The 18,867-nt window shown below is 32.7% G+C and overlaps 1 protein-coding gene across 7 annotated transcripts in view; it reads left to right on the top strand.

Moving 5' to 3' along the window:
- The window catches only part of PPP4R3B (protein phosphatase 4 regulatory subunit 3B), a 46,662-nt gene extending 30,137 nt beyond the window's left edge, over positions 1–16,525 (top strand). The window contains exons 9-17 of one of the 7 annotated variants that reach the window (XM_054728165.1): positions 807–909; positions 2,738–2,779; positions 4,427–4,585; positions 6,032–6,201; positions 8,096–8,235; positions 8,577–8,740; positions 10,778–10,980; positions 12,274–12,321; positions 13,493–13,656. In XM_054728165.1, the coding sequence (XP_054584140.1) occupies positions 807–909; positions 2,738–2,779; positions 4,427–4,585; positions 6,032–6,201; positions 8,096–8,235; positions 8,577–8,740; positions 10,778–10,980; positions 12,274–12,321; positions 13,493–13,546 (1,083 nt within the window). In that variant the 3' untranslated portion in view covers positions 13,547–13,656. Of the gene's footprint in view, positions 1–806; positions 910–2,737; positions 2,780–4,426; positions 4,586–6,031; positions 6,202–8,095; positions 8,236–8,555; positions 8,741–10,777; positions 10,981–12,241; positions 12,322–13,492; positions 13,657–14,877 lie in introns of those variants that run through there. The other 6 variants (XM_054728164.1, XM_008162112.3, XM_054728167.1 and 3 more) reach the window with 6 other exon arrangements.
- Positions 16,526–18,867: the final 2,342 nt, after the last annotated feature.

The raw sequence follows: 18,867 nt of genomic DNA, 5'->3' as shown, positions 1-18,867 counted from the left end.
TAAATAAATTATACTTATAAAAGTACTTACAATTGATATAAGCTATAACATGAATTGTTTATTAAATCATTCTTTCATAATTTTTTTTTAAAAAAGGAAAACAATGTGTACTGAATGGTCTCACATAGTAAAAAAAGCCAATAAAAATAGAAAGACTTAAGGAACTATCCCAAAATATTAATAGTAATTGTCTCAAACTAATGGGATATTTTTTTTATATATAATGCCCTCATATTTAGAAAACATGTGTATTACTTTTAAATTACATACAAGTATATTGGGCCAGTTGTATTAGAAAGTAGTAGCCCAGAAAATAAAAATCATTATTTTCCAAATTTCCAAAAACATTTTAAAAATAGATCTAAATTCTGTTCTGTTTATAGTGGCTTGATAAATTGATTTGGTGGATTTCCAAATTTGGATACATTGTGAAATAGGGGTATCAACTTTTAAATAGTTAAGTTGCTCTTATATTGCTTGATAGATTCTTCATTGCATTTCAGATCATAGCATATTTGAAAAAAATTATTCTAATTTCCTAAAAACAAATGTTTTTAATACTTTCTGATCTTTTTCTTACTTTCATTTTTATTTGAATATGAAATAGATTTGATTTTTTAATTCTGCAGAAGTAAGATTAAGGTGTATATAACTAGTTTTTTGGTTCTTTCACAGTATCTTAAAGTGTCTGTTGTTTGTGTATAACCCACACTGCTAATTCTTTTTTTTTTTTCACACTGCTAATTCTTGAAGATATGTTATTAATTGTAAAGGTAATAAAGTATTTTTTAAATTCTTTGTTTCAGAAAACTGAAAAAAGTGAATTTCTAAATTTCTTCTACAACCATTGTATGCATGTCCTCACAGCACCACTTTTGACTAATACTTCAGAAGACAGATATGAAAAGGGTAGGGTTTCTTATCTGCTTATGATTTCTGTTTTTAAAGAGTGAAATAAGTATTATAAGTGACAAGCTGTTTACTTAGTTCTTTATTTGGTATAGTTTATATATTCACAAATCATCAGCTATAATTTTTGGCTTCAGTTTATTAAAGTGGAGTGATAACCTAAAGATTTTTTTTTATTAAATCTTTATTGTTGAAAGTATTACACGTGTCCCTTTTTTTCCCCCATTGACCCATCTAAAGTTATTTTTTAAGCAGTCTGATCACAAATCCTACTAGGTTTTATGTACTTCCCATTAATTATTCATAGTTGTGTACATCTCATTTGGCAACAATTATTATTGATTTCTACTGTATTTCTATATTCTATAAATCTATTGTATTTCATCAGTTTGCAATATTTAAATAATGTAATCATACTACCAAATATAAGTAGCGTAAACAAAACCATTAATTCTTATCAGAATATAACTCGACTTATGAAATGAGATATGTGAAGGACATATTCTCTTAGACTGTTGGTTAATTTGAGTCAGTTAAGAGAATGTTTACTAAACTAATAAAGTTGTAGAAGAGGCACACCCATATAATATCATCAATTCTATTTCTGAGTATATATCCTAGGGAACATTTTTGCATATGCATGACAGATACCAGAGTGCTGTTGCTTTGTTCATGGTAGGAAAATTAAAGTGTGGTATATGTATATATTGGCAGTTAAAATAATTGAATATACATATGTCATCTGACTAGTTCTCAAAAACGTAAACTTGAATGGGTAAAAACTTGCAGAATGGTTCCATTTACATAAAATAAATACACTTTTAACATTCAATTTAAAATAAAACACTTCCAGCATAGAGAAATATTTAGATAATAGCTTGACAGACATCCATATACATCCTATTGGCTCTCCCATTCTCATTCCACCCCACTTACCAATATCCCTCAAGGAATGCTAAATTTGGAGTTTATCACCCCTATGCTCGTTTATGTTATTAAGACATGTATAATGCATTCCTTTTCATGTTTTCAAACTTGATATGCATTGATTTCTATTGTGTATATTTATTCTGCAATTTTTTTCTTTTTACCCACTGCTTTTTGTTTTTTAATCCCCACTGGAGGATATTTTTGGAAGGAGCGGGGAGAGAGAAACATCGATCGGTTGCCTTTTATTGATTTCAGAGAGGAAAGGAGAGGGAGAGAGAGATGGAAACATTGATGATGAGACAGAATCATTGATCAGCTGCCCCTGCACGCCCCACACTGGGGATCAAGTTTGCAACCTGGGTATGTGCCCTGACTGGGAATCTAACTGTGACCTCCTGGTTCATAGGTCGACACTCAACCACTGAACCTTGCTGGCTGGGCCCGATCAATTCTCTTTAATCATTGATGTTTCTATATCTCTCTCCCTTTCCCTTCTTCTCTCTGAAATCAATAAAAACATTTTTTAAAAATTCAAAGCATAAGTCATCTATTATTAACATTTGTGTTATTATAGAACTTAAGAAATATCTATATGGATAGACATTCAGATTGTTGGAGGATGGCTGAGAGAAGATAAAAGCTAACATATCAGTCTTATCTCTGGTTGTAATCTCATTTTTTATGAGAACATTTATAATTGTCTTTCAATATCTTCTTGTCTGTAACAAGTTCTGTAAACGACTGCAGATAGAGGTATAATATTTGACTGAATATAATAACAACTAATTCTTGGTGGTCATTATGTGGGTAAAGGAGATTATGTGCTTTATATATTGTAGTGCCAGGGAAGTATGAGATATTATTACTGAAGTAACTGATTTTAATTTTTTTTTATTAGATAATATAGTTGGATCTAACAAAAACAGCATGATTTGTCCCGGTAAGTATATGTTTTTATTTTATGAACTAATGCAAATAGTAAACTTTTTCCTCCTCAGAGTATAATATACTTGTACAAAGCTAATAAGAAAGGCATATGTTCAACAAAAACAGAATCCAAAAAGACACTTTTTATCTTTATTACAAAGAAAATATTCCACTTTATCCAATATAAAAAAAATGGAAAACCATTTGGAATTAGGTTTTTGTTTGTTTCTGTAGATTTAGAACTTGTTTTTTAATATTTTTTTGAGAAGACTTCTGGACATTGGAGATTTAGTTTGTGCTTATTTTTGAAATCTAGTAAACTAAGACCAATTAGTTAGGAATTAGTGTTTATAAGAGCCTTATGTTTAAAATTTATTTATAAATCTGAGTGGAAACACTTGCTTTTACTTGCAACATGCATAGCAGGTATGGGCCTGGTAGTATAGAAAATAGCCTGTGTACCCAGCATCCTGTCTGTTCTGCCAGGTTCATCAAAGCTGTAGAAAAGCCAGTTTCAAAGGAGACAGTTCAGATATTGGATGAGTAATTTTAATTAATACTGTAGATCATCGTCACAAAATCTTTTATAAGTAAAATTTGGGAATTGAGAAATTAAAATAGTTTAATTATAAGGTACTAGTTCAAGTGTTGGTTGTTATACAAATTGGTCCAGAGCAAGTAAGACTTTACTTGATTTAAAGTAGAAAAGATCTTTGAAATACAGAATTGTATTTTGTATATTTAATGGTCATTCTGTTATTTAAAAGAATGTTAATTTATTCCTGAAAAAATAAAATAGTAAAATAAGGTGATGTCAGTTATTTTTTTTCTATTCTACAAGACTATAATTCCATAAATTGCTCACAGTTTAATATTTTCTTATCTAAAACTTTTGTAATAGGTGTAGGTAATTACCTATATAAGCCCCTCAATTATATTCAATTTTGATGCTCAGGAAGCAGTTTGAAATCATTCCATGAATGTATAAACCAAAGCCTCTTAAAAATAAAGCTAGTATATTTCAGTAGGCCTCTCATGGGTATTATGGTTTGATGTTAAAAAGATAAGTGTTTTAAAAAAAAAACCTGATGCAACATTTTTCACTTGATATTCAAGTAGCCAAAAATGTCCTTTCCTTAAAGATATTCTTAAAGAAAGCATATTAATTTTTCTTGGGAAATTTGCATTGCACCATTTCAGGCAGAAAGTTTGAGGTACATTCTCCTTTACTGTGGACCCTTTTATAGATTTATTAATATTAACTACTATAGTAGTATGTATTAAAGAAACATTACCAAGAAAATCTCAGTAAATCTCAGTTCATTGAGGGTTTTATTATCATGTTTGTAAACTTTTATTGAGGGTTTTTTTCCCTCTTAACATTATTAAATATTTTATACAGGAATTTGGTGTACAGGACTGGCTCTTAAGCTCTTATTTGCTAGTTACTAGAAAAGTATCTAGTAACTAGGTAAAATTGACAATGCTTCTGAAGAGTCTGCCTAATGAAAAAGTAAAAATCTATAGCTTCTTTAATTGATATAAAAATGAGAAGGAAATATCATTTTACTTTTGTTCTAAAATATAGGATATGAGCTTTATTCTTTTTATTGAGATGTATTGCAATATTTGATTTTCATGTGATGACTTTTCTTTGTAGATAATTATCAAACAGCACAGCTGCTTGCTTTAATTTTAGAGCTACTCACATTTTGTGTGGAACATCACACATATCACATAAAAAACTATATTATGAACAAGGACTTGCTAAGAAGAGTCTTGGTCTTGATGAATTCAAAGCACACTTTCCTGGCATTGTGTAAGTAACAATTTAAGTGAACAGTCTAGTAAAATGTTTTAAGGAACAACATTTTTAATAGAGATAAAAGCCAAAGTTACCCATGTGAATTTATTTTTTAGCAGTATATTTGCTATTAAAAAGATGATTATGAGAAATACTGATCTTTTATTTAATGGATAAGAGGAATAGGTCATAGTGCTTCCCCACCCACATATATTTGCTCACATTTAGATTCAATTAGCTTATTAATTGGGATCCCTGTGCAAAGATAGTATTTTACTAATAAAACTAGTCCTATCTTTTACATCTGCTTCATCAAATTGTCATTTAGTAGTGACTCTATATTTTTGAGATATGGGCCTTGATATATTTTTGTTGTGTAACTCAGGTTATTTATTGAACTTGTAAAATACTTGCAACAATGTTGATTTTTGGAAAACTAAATTTTTCTTTCCTCTTCATAATTTCACTTGCAAATAGAAATAAATAAGCTTTGTCCTCCTTCCAAGTAAAAAGAGTTATATGGGTATTTTCTGAGCATAAAAATTATAGTTTAAACGTAAGTATTAACTTAATGTATAAAGAAAGGTTAATCTGCCTAATACTTCTTTTATTTTTAAGGCCTTAAAGTCTTCACTACCTGTACTGTTAACTACCTGTACTGTTTATTTTCCATATTTGTACAAATTTACATAAACATATTCACACATGGGGTTTTTTATTTTCTTTTTACAAAAACGGGCTTATACTAACACTCTTATAAGTCCCTTAATATTACTGTAGGTAAGTGGATATGGTGTGAACCAATTTTTGTTTCCTAAACACAGTTGAGTAATATTTCTTAAGAGTGGTTCTTCCACATTGATTTTACCATTCTCTATTCCCAATAATGGGATTGCCAGGACAAAATATTTATATATTTTAATATGTCCTTTTAAATTTTAATTTAACAGAAAGCTTCCAGATTTCTTTCCCAAAGAATAAAGCACTTGACATTCTTCTAGCACTTGAAGTTACTGGGTTTTTTTAAATATTATCAAACTAATGATGGAAAATGTGGTATTCCCTTTGTGTATTAATTTACATTTTTCTTGACAAAATTTTTTATTTTTTAGTGCTTTTGTATTTTCTCTGTTATACCCACACTGTTCTGAGTATTACCAACATTTGTGTTTTGAGGTTTTCGTGTATTTTTTAATCTTTTTACTATGGAGCTACCTGCCTGGGTAGTTTATTTATCTTCCAATAGCCAATTATTGGGGGGGGGGGTTTATTAGCTCTGGCTACTAATTTGTACAGGTTTTGAATGATCTTTCCCTATTTTTTTCAAAGCCCAATATTTTTTAGTGCACAATTTTGCTTTTTATTCTAGAAGACTATATACATTATTTTACTTAAAAATACTTGTATAATGATTAATATTAGTAAGACCATTAACTTATTCCCTGTCTTATTTTTAATTAGGTGCTCTTCGTTTTATGCGGCGGATAATTGGCCTTAAAGATGAATTTTATAATCGTTACATCACGAAGGGAAATCTTTTTGAGCCAGTTATAAATGCTCTTCTGGATAATGGAACTCGGTACAATTTGTTAAATTCAGCTGTTATTGAGTTATTTGAATTTATAAGAGTGGTAAGTTTATATTAAAGGATTCTTAGTAAAGTAGAATAATTATATATTTAGTGATGTTAATATTTTTAAATTGTGAAATTTAGCATAGTCTTTGAAGCCATATTTATTCTATAATCTTCTTAGTTCCATTTTTATTTGCCAGGTGTTTCAGGATGAAATTTGGCATATGTGGACATTTCAGTTAAGCATGCCATTCATGTGATCTCTTTGATCAATTGTAGGGGTAGTGATAAAAATGAATAGAAAGATTGAAAATAATTTATTTGTTAGACACTCATATGAGATGCATAAAAATAGGATATTATGGAGTTTTAAGTTGAAGAGATCAGGGAGTTAGATGGATTACTCCAACTGCCTTATTTTACAGATGAGGGACTTGAGATGCCCAAAGTAATTAAGTGACCTATTCAAGAGCATCCATTTGGTTAGGAGCACAGTCAGGGTTTGAAGTTATGTTACAACTCAATTTCAGACAACAAAAGATTTGTGATACCAACACGGATAGTGGCCACATGGTTAGAAAGAACTTGAAAAAAGAAAGTCAAAGCTAGAAATTCATTTTCTAGTTTTGATTCTGACGAATCAGATTTCTAGTGATGACATGCTATTTTCACATGGAGATTATTTGAACAACTGGATTATTTTTCTAATATTGGTCACTTGCCAAGAGTATGATACTCAAAAGGATGAAGAGGCTAGAACTACTATTTTTAGCCTTTAGAAAAGAGGAGATATGGGGGGTTTTTTGTTTGTTTGTTATTGTTTTTGTTATTTTTCTAAAAATATTGTTAACTAGCTCCAACTCACCAAGTATCTGAACCCAGCTTCACAGTACACTTTCTAATGAATCAGAGATTAACTTTTACATTTTTTTCCTTTAAAATTTTTAATGAGATACTAATAAATCATAGGGTTGACAAACCCATTCCTATTCCTGTGGTTGATTTTGTCTTTCTGAAAATACAAATGGTTGATAAATGTACATTGAATCCTAAAATTTATCTTTTTGTTGAGTGTACAACACAGACCATTTTACCTAGATTTCTAATTTTTCTTCTTTGAATTTTTTTTTTTTTTGAGCTGTCCAGGAAAACTCATTTAAAGACTTAAAATCCTTTATGCAATCAGATTATGGTAGATCATTTAAAGAAGTGGCCTGAGTGTTTCTTATTATAGTATTAATGTCCTGAATCACAATTTTAATTATTTTAAATAATGAGCCTGCTATGTACCCATTCATTGCAATGATCATTTAGAATGGTTCATTTGGAATTTAGAAATTGTCACTACCAGTTTATTTCACGTATGTTATACCATTGGAAGGAAGACGGGGAATAAACTAGTATTCAAGTTAATAGTTTATCCGATCTGTATAGGTAATGTAGTCTGAGGTATCTTATGTGTATAGTTTAGGTAAGGCTTATCCATTTTGATAGATAGGGTATCATGTTAAAATGAGAAGTCCTTAAGTAATACCTAACATTTATTGAAAATGTAATTTCAAAATTTGCTCTTGATCAGGCCATTCAACTTCTCTCAGAGCCTCAACTTTCCTTTTCTGTAAAATCGGTATAATAAGCTTATTACGTGAAAGTGCTTTTTAAATTGCAAAGTGGTACATAAGTGTGAAAAATGAACAGAAGGCATAAATTAAACCCATTTACTTTTGAAATGTTCTTTATAATCCCCCAGAAGGGCTCCAGTGAATTGCTTCTCCTTTTTTCCAAGTTTTCTGTGGAGTCCTGGCTCATGTATAAAGAAACTAGAACATTTATTTTTGGAAGGTGATTTTGAAAAACCTTTTTTGATCAGTTTTGGAATTTTTAAAATTTTTAAGTCTTTCTCATAACAAGCATTGTATTATATTTGAAATCTAAATTTTGTGCTTATACAGGAAGATATCAAGTCTCTTACTTCACATATAGTTGAAAATTTTTATAAAGCACTTGAATCGATTGAATATGTTCAGACATTCAAAGGATTGAAGACTAAATATGAGCAAGAAAAAGACAGACAAAATCAGAAACTGAACAGGTATTGTTTAAGTATATTGCATTTATAGCATATAAATTTATGTCCAAAATCATACATAGTTGGATTTGAAATTTACCCAGGAATTTTCTTTCCATCATTAGATAGGACAGGATTATATGTAGGAGGGTAGATATCCTCCCTATCCCAAATTTTTTATATGAAAAATTACTGCTCCATATTGTAACTCAAGATAAATTTTAATTAATAAATATTAACCAACTAAAGTTATTTCAGCTCCTCTAGATTATACATAATTATTATCAATTTTAATCATATAAATTTTAAGTCATTACTCAGTATTTATGGTATGTTTCTTACAGTGTACCATCTATATTGCGTAGTAACAGATTTCGCAGAGATGCAAAAGCCTTGGAAGAGGATGAAGAAATGTGGTTTAATGAAGATGAAGAGGAGGAAGGAAAAACAGTTGTGGCACCAGTGGAAAAATCTAAGCCAGAAGATGATTTTCCAGATAGTTATGAAAAATTTATGGAGACTAAGAAAGGTATTAAAATTTTGAATTTTTAAATAGTGCACCCTCTTATAACTAATACAAAAATTATTCATTTGCTTGTAAAAGTCTGTCCTTGTGTATAAAGCATAAAAGACAGTTTATGCTGAATCACAATTTTCAAATTATGCACTTTTTCTAAATTTGGGATTTCTTTTGATGTTTTGAAGCTTGCCATTTTACGAGTCTTTATTTGCTATTTAGAAATTGCATTGCCTACTTATGCTTTGCCTTCTGTGAACAGTCTTGGCTTCTTTTCTATTCTGAATCTCCAATAATAACAGACACCATACAGATCCATAGAAACTTTCCAGAGCTCTCCACCTTTTACTGCCAAGGAAACTAAGCTTGAAGTCACTTTGCTCTTTGAAATTTTAAAATCATTATAAAAGTTTCTTTTTTTTTATTGTGGTGACATTGGTTAATAAAATTATATAGCTTTCAGGTGTACAGTTCTATAATACATCATCTGTATGTTGCATTATGTGTTCACCACCCCAAGTCAAGTCTCCTTCCATCACCATTTATCTCCTTTATACCCTCTTCTACCTCCCCCCACACAAGTTTCATAAAGATACAATATCAAGAGAAATAAAAGTAAAATTCCCCATTTTTCCAAAGAATTAATCACTTTAATTCTCTGTCCTGAGAAATTACCATTATTGGAGTACTGTCCTGCATATGTCATCTAAATGTTTAATAAAAATTTATATCTTGAAAAGGAAAAAGCATTTTCTAGACTTGATATAAGTTTGTGATTTTGAATGTGAGATTTCTAAATATTTCTTATTTGTTAGGTTTCACTGAGTTACTACATTTTTCCCTGAAATTTGCTCTCAGCCTCATTCATTTTCCACTCATTAATACCATAAGTTCCATTTATTTTAGGCTGCAGGGGCAAATAGCCTATTAAAATGTCCTAAGGAATAGGCACCTTTTAGTAGCCAGATTCTTCTACCTTTACTCATTATAGGCACTGTGCTGACTGACTACTGCCAAAAGAGGCAATGAGACAAAACTTGAAGTACTATGTCCAGTTAAGAATCCTATATAATGCCAAAACCGGTTTGGCTCAGTGGATAGAGCGTCGGCCTGCGGACTGAAAGGTCCCAGGTTCGATTCCGGTCAAGGGCATGTACCTTGGTTGTGGGCACATCCCCGGTAGGGGGTGTGCAAGAGGCAGCTGGTCGATGTTTCTCTCTCATCGATGTTTCTAGCTTTCTATCCCTCTCCCTTCCTCTCTGTAAAAAATCAATAAAATATATTATAAAAAAAAAAAAGAATCCTATATAATAAAGGCTAATATGCAAATTGTCATCTCAACTGGGAGTTCAACGGGGGGGGGCAGCCGCCCACAGCTCCTCCCCCAACTGGTCCCATCCCCCCAATTGGCCCCCATACACACACACACCCTGATCGGGGGGTGGGGCTGGCCATCCAACTAACTGCAGTCCCTACCCCCAGCCAGCCCGTCCCAATCAGCCCCGATTGAGGTGGGTCAGCCAGATCCCACCTGTGCATGAATTCTTGCACTGGGCCTCTAGTCATATATAAAAAATATAGTAGCAACTAGGTGTTAAAGGATGGTAGACACCTATCTCATAAAAGAAACCCACACAGGAACCTAGTATAGTCAGGAAATAAAAGACTGATAGACATGATCATATCATTTTCTTTAGGCATTTGAAATACTAACTTGTGGGAAAGATTATTATGTATTTACAATAGAAGTATAGAGTCAGTGGAAGCTGCAGTGAGACAGAGTCAGACAATCAATGAGTTCTTGGAAGTGTCCTGTATCCGGCTGTGTAGAATTCTAGCATAGGATGGCTGATTTGTTATATGATTCTTAAGGTCCTTTCTAATCCTGAGATTTCTAAGATTCCAACTATACATATCATACTCTTCTACTCTTTTAGCTCTTATAAAGCAAAGACAGTGTTTTCTAAGTTTTTAAATTACTGTTGTTTTGGGATGCTTTGACTTAGCAATATTTACTGATATAGGTTCAAAATTTTACTTTGGTTTTAGCAAAAGAAAGTGAAGACAAGGAAAACCTTCCGAAAAGGACATCTTCTGGTGGCTTCAAATTTACTTTCTCCCACTCGGCCAGTGCTGCTAATGGTGCCAACAGTACAAACAGTAAATCTGTGATGGCACAGGCACCACCAGCAAGTTCCAATGGATCCTCTTCCAAAACGGCAACCTTGCCTTCATCAGTAACGGCCACCAAGGTATGTGAACCTTCTCTGCACATAAACTTTTCTTTTTTCATCTGTAAAAATTATGTTTACTGAAGAAAATTTGGATAATAAAAATAATCTCAAAGAAGAAAATGTTGCACAAGTCATCAGATATATATGACTGCTAACGTGATTTTTCTTTAGGTATGTGGGTTTCTTTATCTGACATATACTAGTAATTGAGGTCTTTCTATAAACAGTTTTCTATCCTGATTTTATGTCTTTACTGTAATAATTTATTAAAACATTGTTGATGACTGTAGAATTTCATTTTACTTATCTGTATCATATTTGTAAGCATCCCCTCCCTTCAGTAATATTTCAGATATCTGTTCATAGTCTTGCCTTTTAAAAGTTAGCTTACGTTTTCTTGATATGAATGAATCTTTAGTTAAGGATATTACCTTTTGTCATTAGCATAGCAAATGTATTTCCCGTTGGTTACTTTTTTATGAACAAGTTTAAATTTTATATGAAACTTTTTTCTTTTATTTACATTTTTATTATATGTAACCATCCTTTTCCCCAAAATGGAGTAGCTTACAATAAAAAGGCATAAACACAGGGCAACTGTTAGTAAAAGGGTAAAAGGACAAGACATGGGAAATGCCATAGTAGAAAACCTAAATGAAGTGATGCTTTTTGTTTTGAACACAAAGTACAGGTCTCAGGTATTTGTACTTTGTGTTCAAAGTACAAACTAGAATCCTTATTCAGTATTAGAGTGAGGTGTGCTCTTGAATTTTATTCACAGAAGTAGCATTTTTAATGGAATTCTGCTTTTGAAACACATTTTATGATTTTTTTTTACTAGAAATTTTAAAATTAGTTTTCACTCTTTGATAGGACAATTTAGTATAATATTGTGACACTGTATTAAGGATATTTACTGTGGAGTTACATTGTTTGGGTTCAACTCTTGGCTCTGCCTTTTACTAGCCGTTTGATCTTAAGTTATTTAATCTCTCCAGGCCAATGAGAAGAACCTATTGATACGGACTTCATATATAAAGAATTACAGCAAGTGCTCTGCTTTTTCCAGGGAGTGATATATGTAGTTTTGGTTTGTTTTTTTCCTGGCTTAACTAGTCTACTCTACTTGGCAAGTAGAAACTTACCTGTTGGTGTTCTGAGAGCCTAGAGAGGAAAGAGAGCTTAGAGTGAGGGTGGGGTATCTCTGCTCAGTATACAAAATTTAAATTCTTCCATTTTCAACCTGGTGCTTTACCCTTGCCCTTTCCTGTGCCTGCAGTGCAGAGCCTTTCTGGTTCATTCTCTTTGTAGTTGGTGGTGATGGGAGAGCAGAAGTCTCCTGGAGAAGGGGGGATGCAGGTGAGGGAATGAATGCATTGTAGAATTGAGGACTCAGTTGTCTGTTTTAATGACATCACTTAACTGTCTTCCCTGCTTTCCCCCGTGTTTTGGTGCCTTTACTTCCTACTTCTTTCTTGGGTTAAGTCAAATCATATCTTTCTTGACATTCTCCTCTGTTAAAAATGAGTTATTAATTAACTCTTGCCTCTGATTTCTCTTTCCCAAAAATGCCTTGATAGCTTTTATCTGTTTTCTCCTTTCCTGTATCATCTTTGTTAAAATATACTTTTTCAAATTTCTTTTGTATTTGTGTGTGGTGATATTTTGTTGTTGTTGTTTCCTTTTTTAATTACTTTGATTTTCCTGAGATTTCAGGAAACAATGGAAGTAAATGCATTTATCAGTCTTCTAGCAACTTAGCTTGACCTCTCTAATTATACAAATGTAATACTTTTTAAAAGTTAGCACTAAAAAGAAAAAGTAGATGAATTTTATTTATGAATACAGATGCAAAAATCCTTAACAATTTAACATATCTATATGATATTCCATATACAAAGATGATTCTCAATTTCATTAATAAGTGAGGAAAGCTGTTTGTCAGAAACACAATTTTTTAAAGATAATACGATACCCTTGGAAAGCAATCTAAATGTTCAGCAGGGAATATTCACACCATGGAATACTAGGTTTTAAAGGAATGAAATAGAGCTTTGTCTACTAATATCAAAAGCTTTCCACAATGTATTTTCAAGTGAATACAATTACACAAGCGTAGACATAATTGCTGTCTGATATTTGTTTAAAAATAGTACATGTATAGCTGTATATTAAAATCTGTAATTCATCCAATTCTTCAGAGTATGCATTTTGGATTACAGGCTTTTTACTTCCAATATTTCACATTTTGTATTTTTATTCGTTTTTCAGTAAAATGAGATTTTTAAAAAATGTATAGGAATTTGTTTATGGTGTGTGTGTGTGTGTGTGTAGATAAGCGATACAACTGAAAATTAAATTTTGTAGCTGTGTTTTAGATAGAATATTAATCTTAAGCAAATAAATTTTCTTTATTTTTTTAAAATTCTATTTATTGAGTTTTAGAGAAAGAGAAGGAGGGAGAGAAACATCGATTTGTTGTTCCACTATTTATGCATTTATTTATGCTTCTTGTATGTGCCCTGATCAGGGATCGAACCCGCAAGCAACTTTGGCATATCGGGATGACGGTCTAACCAACTGAGCTACTCAGCCAGGGTTGGGGGGAACATTTTAAATGTTAACCATTTGGATCTGAAAAGTTTGTACATTATGTTATATAATCCTAAGCATAATTAAAACTTGCCTTGATAAGTTGCTGTCATTTTTGTGAATAATCGACTGTTGTCTTTTTTTATGCTGTAATTGTTTTCTACTTCCTCCTGTCCAATATGACTTAGAAACCAAATAAACAAATAATAATGATGTCAGTAATAGCATCTAATATCAATTATTGAACTAACTATATAATAAGCACTGTGCCAAGGACTTTACATGTTTTGTTTTCAAAATAGTTCAATAAGGTCTAAGTGCTACTATTATACTAATTTCATAAATAAGGAATCTGAAGCATAAAAGTCACTTGCCCCTAAGGTCATGTACCTAAAAAGTGGTGGCATTGGAATTTGAAGTCAGGTAGTCAGACTACAATCAATATATTCTTAACAATTTAGCAATACTACTTCTTGCTTATAAAACTTGTGTGTTAAGCTGAAAATGAAGCAGAATGATTCTCACATGTTTTATTTAGTTCACAGACTTTCAGATAACCATTTCTAGCTGCTCCCAGGCCTTTGTTGATTAATATTACAGTGTTTCAGTTATATTCTGGTAAAGTGTTAATGCCAAATACCTAGATTCTTTAGGGATGACAGTACTTAGTGTTTGAAATAAAAACAGTGCTTACAGTTGCCCCTTTAACCTGTAGGACATGTGTATAAGTTTCATGTGATTCATTTAAAATGAAAGCAAAACAGAGGGCATATAATTTTCTGGGTAAAGTGTCCAGGCCTTTGATAGGACTTTCAAAGGGGTTCATTACTCATAAAAGGTCAAGCACCTGAATTACCTCATTCTTACTTTTCTTTTGGTTAGAAAGAGGTAGCCCTATAATTTTTATTCATCAGTGTCTAGGAACCATTTCATGTGTTTATTATTGTCAGCCATTTGAAATCACTGTACTTAGTGATAAAATATATAATGAGGAACAGACTCAGAAGAGACTTCTTGTCACTGACTGGCTATTCTCATTTAAAATTAGAGAAATGATCTAGTTTCCTCTCCAAGGTCCTTCCAGCTCCAAATGTCATGATTCTTTGTCCAGCCCTACTATTTGGAAATATTTTTCACAGTGAAATTTTGCTGAATTGAATTATGAGGTATCACTAAAATTTCAAAAGAAATAGAAAAGTTGAGGATAATTGAGAGTGCCACCATTTATTACTAAGTGTTCATCATTTCAGGCAGTTCCTTTACCAAATTCAGAATATCTAATTAAGTTACATGTTTTTAAAAATTTTTTTTATTCTCCAATAGGGAAGTTTGGTTGGTTTAGTGGATTATCCAGATGATGAAGAGGAAGATGAAGAAGAAGAAACATCTCCCAGGAAAAGACCTCGCCTTGGCTCATAAAATATTTACTGGGGACCTTCAACATGTGGTCTCACTAAAATGCTGCAACTATTAATGAGCTGAAAATCTGAATCAGAAAGCTTTCTCACTTGAACTTACAAAAATACAAGGAGTAGCAACAGACATTCGGTATATCAGCAAGGAGAGTTTACTTCTGTAAAAAAAAAAAAAACAGGCTTCCCAGGAATTTGATCGCTTGCTAGTAATTAAGGGGTTTGCCTTATAGGCTGACAAAAAAAAAAAGGTTAATAGCCAGAACCTGGGAGATAGCTTCTCAGCAAGGAAGCTCTCAGGTTTGGGGATGGTTTGCGGGGCGGGACAAGGTTGATAAAATAATATTAATACAGGGTTGCTCCAGGGGGGTATCGATGTAGAAACAATGATAAAACTTCATTTGAAAACCCAACTTGTATAATGGTGCTGGCCATGTTCTTTTAATCAGTTGCCTCTTTTTAAAAGAAATTTTTATGGAAAACAGATTCAACTATCATTAAAAAAAAAAAAAAAATGAAGCTGTTGAGACCATTTCTTTGAAGATTTAACAGAAATTCAGCCTTTCCATGTAGTTGGAGGGAAGTACACCCTGTATTACAGCACATGTTGAGTTCTCTACACCAGGAATTTTCATATGTATTTTGATGAAAACAAGCTGGATTCAAAAGGGACAGTTTTGTTAATGTAACTTGAAAATCAGCACTTTCGGAGATAACAGATGCCAAGAATCAGTACAATAGTATTCCAAAATGATTTTCTCCGGAAATGGAAGTAGATTGAACAAAATGTTTTCAACTGCCTACCAGTACAGTCTTTTGTGGAAGACACTTTGAAGTTACTTTCTGCTTTGTTAGTACATGGTCTCTCCAGAGCTGCAGGCAATTTTTAAAGTGTAATTTATAAAGATTGACATACAAAGAACAGTGCTGAATTAAGCAGAACTTAATTATCTAGAGACCATTTTGATCCAAGAAGTTACTTCATTGTCAGAGTCAGTATGCAGCACATGAAGCTTTTCCATAAACAAACAAGGGTGTAATATGAAAGCTGCTTTTTTTAAGAGTAAAAGCACATTCCATGTACGTAAATGATTTTAAAATAAGTTGAGGCAAACAGTTAAGAGGTTTTTATTTTTAGAACAAGCAAGTTAACTGTAAATATTTTAATGTTAGTTTGCTCGTTTATGATCTGAGATAATGCTGAGGAAAAACATCCCCCAAACTACAATTTAATGCATTGGGGGGGAAATTACAAATAGCAATTCCAGCTGCAATCTTCAGGTCACCTCTGTAATGTGTTATGGGTCCATTTTTCTTGGAATAGTTTAAACTAAAGCAGTTTTCCCTGTTTTGGAGATTTTGTAGTTAATTTTAATTTTGGCTATTGTTTGGAAAAGATGGGCTGTCTGTGTAGATATGAAGTATAGTTTTTCCATAAAACAGATGTTTATTTTGTATTAAAAATACCACTGTACTTGTTTTACACCATTTGTATACATGTGGTGATATTAATGCTGAACTGTACAATTCAGGAATTAAAATGTGACCCTGTAATTCTATGATTGTTGTTTTTGTTTGATTTGTTGTAAATATAAGTTAACTCCATTTGAGATATGTCCATTTTACAATTATCTTTTGAAAGGCAATAAATTATCCATATTTATTATAAACCACTAGGTCACACACCAGTCTGAATGAAAGAATTGTAAACAAACAAGGGTCAGCTGCACTTTAAATCTCACCGACTCTACTTATAGAAGGTGTGCCTCGGGCAAATAAAGTCCCAGCACCAACGCATCACAGCACGGGGCTAGTACAAAATCCTTCTTTGATTATAGGTACACATAATGAAAAAGACCTTCCACCTCGTAAGGCAAGTGACTTAAGATCATTTAAACCATGATCAGTTACACTACCATATGAATGCATTTTCTTTCCAACAAATTTACACTTGACTTTTCCTGATTAAGTAATTTTAAGTTCCAATAGGAAGTATTATCTTTATAGCTTATGAAGAGTTTAATTTTCCTTTCTGAAGAACTGCCATGAGTCCTAAACATTTAAATCATCATTGTCATAAAAACCTTTTCTTGTAGCACAAATGTGAATTTTTTTAAATTACAGGTTAACACTTTCCTTGGTTCATATGCTCATCCACAATGATATGAGAACAAGACTTAAAACAGCCCTTAAAAGAATAACTGTTAAGATATATGTTAGCTGCTCTTAAATGATTACCCTCAGGCAGATCAGGGTTTGTCTACCATTTCACTCAGTGAAGCAAGCCAGAGCCCACTTTTGTATGCACAGCCTGAGGTTCTCTTAAAATTATATCTGTAAATATGTATCAAAAAACTATTTTTAATAAAAAAATTACATGAAACAGATTTCTGTGTTTTAATCACTAGTTTTTCCTCCTGTCCACTAAGTGATAAAAATGTAACAAATATAATTTAATACTGGTTTTCTCTGCAGGTTGAAGGTTTGTAACTAAACTAATTTTGGTATCCCTTTTTAAAAGTTTATGACTGTAGATTTAAAGCAATAAAATGGAGTTTTAAGTCAAACCTCAGGAGTGGCCCATAAGAAGCAAAAGGGGCTGTTTGTGGGATGACACAACACAGGAAGTTTCTGAAAGAAAAATCTCTCTTCTACACAGTCCCCAACTTATGGTGGTTCAGCTTTTACTTTATGATGGTGCAGAAGTGATAAGCATTCTGTGTGAACCATACCGCAGATTGTGAATTTCCATCTTGTCCTGGGCTAGTGCCAGGTAGGCATGATAGATGGTCCCATGATGTTGTAAGGCAAGCTGCAGCTCCCCATCAGCCATGCCATCACAAGGATAAGCAATACTACACTGTACTGTTGCCAGTGCTTTTTGGGTACTGTATTTTATGTTTTCACATCCCATAATGTTTACAAAACACCCATCTGGCCCTAGCCGGTTTGGCTCAGTGGATAGAGGATCGGCCTGCAGACCAAAGGGTTTGGGATTCGATTCCGGTCAAGGTCACATACCTTGGTTGCAGGCTCCTCCCTGGCCCGGGCCCTGGTCAGGTGCGTGCAGGAGGCAACCAATCAATGTGTTTCTCTCATGGATGTTTCTCTGTCTTTTCCTCTCTTCCACTGTATAAAAAATAAAAACACCTATCTGTGTCTCATGCTTCTGGTGAGAAGCAGAGGAAAGCAATACTCTTAACATGAAACTTAAGATAATTGCCCAACTGTAGTATAAGTGTTCTGAACACATGTAAGGCAGGCAGGGCTAGGCTATGATGTTCAGTAGGTTAGATATATTAAACACATTTTCAACTTACCATATTTTCAACCGGGGTATCAGGATGTAACCCCATTGTAAGTAAAGGAGCACCTGTACTCTGGTTATTTTTAAGCAAACAGACTACGGAAAACCATCAAGGATCCCTTCACATACAAAAGATCTACACTCATGACAGCATTCCCCTTCATGGGCTCAGTTGATTGTTCCTGATATCTGTTTTAATAGTAGCTTTTCTAGAAAGAGTATTTTTAAGACACACACACACACACACCACCTCATCTATTTTCCAAGTCCTGTTTGCTCCTGCCTCAAATGCAAGATGCTAAACTATCTTACCACTGTCCAAGATAACTACTCTTATCATTGAATTACCTTAAACCTAGTATACCCACAGCTACACTAATACCAGACTCACCCAATAGTATCCACACAGCAGCTACACATCTTTTTTAAAATGAACATTATGATCATGTAACTTCTCTGCTATAAAACTTTTCAGTGACCTCCAGTGCCATAAGATTAAAATCCTCACATTGTCTGCAAGGGCCTGCAAATCAGTATCCCACCTATCTCCAATTTCATGTTAACCCTCTCCATTCTATGTATACTCCAACCATT

Source organism: Eptesicus fuscus, chromosome 16 (assembly GCF_027574615.1).
Source record: "Eptesicus fuscus isolate TK198812 chromosome 16, DD_ASM_mEF_20220401, whole genome shotgun sequence".
NCBI classification, from domain to species: Eukaryota; Metazoa; Chordata; class Mammalia; order Chiroptera; family Vespertilionidae; genus Eptesicus; species Eptesicus fuscus.
This window is presented reverse-complemented; position numbering and strand designations above follow the sequence as displayed.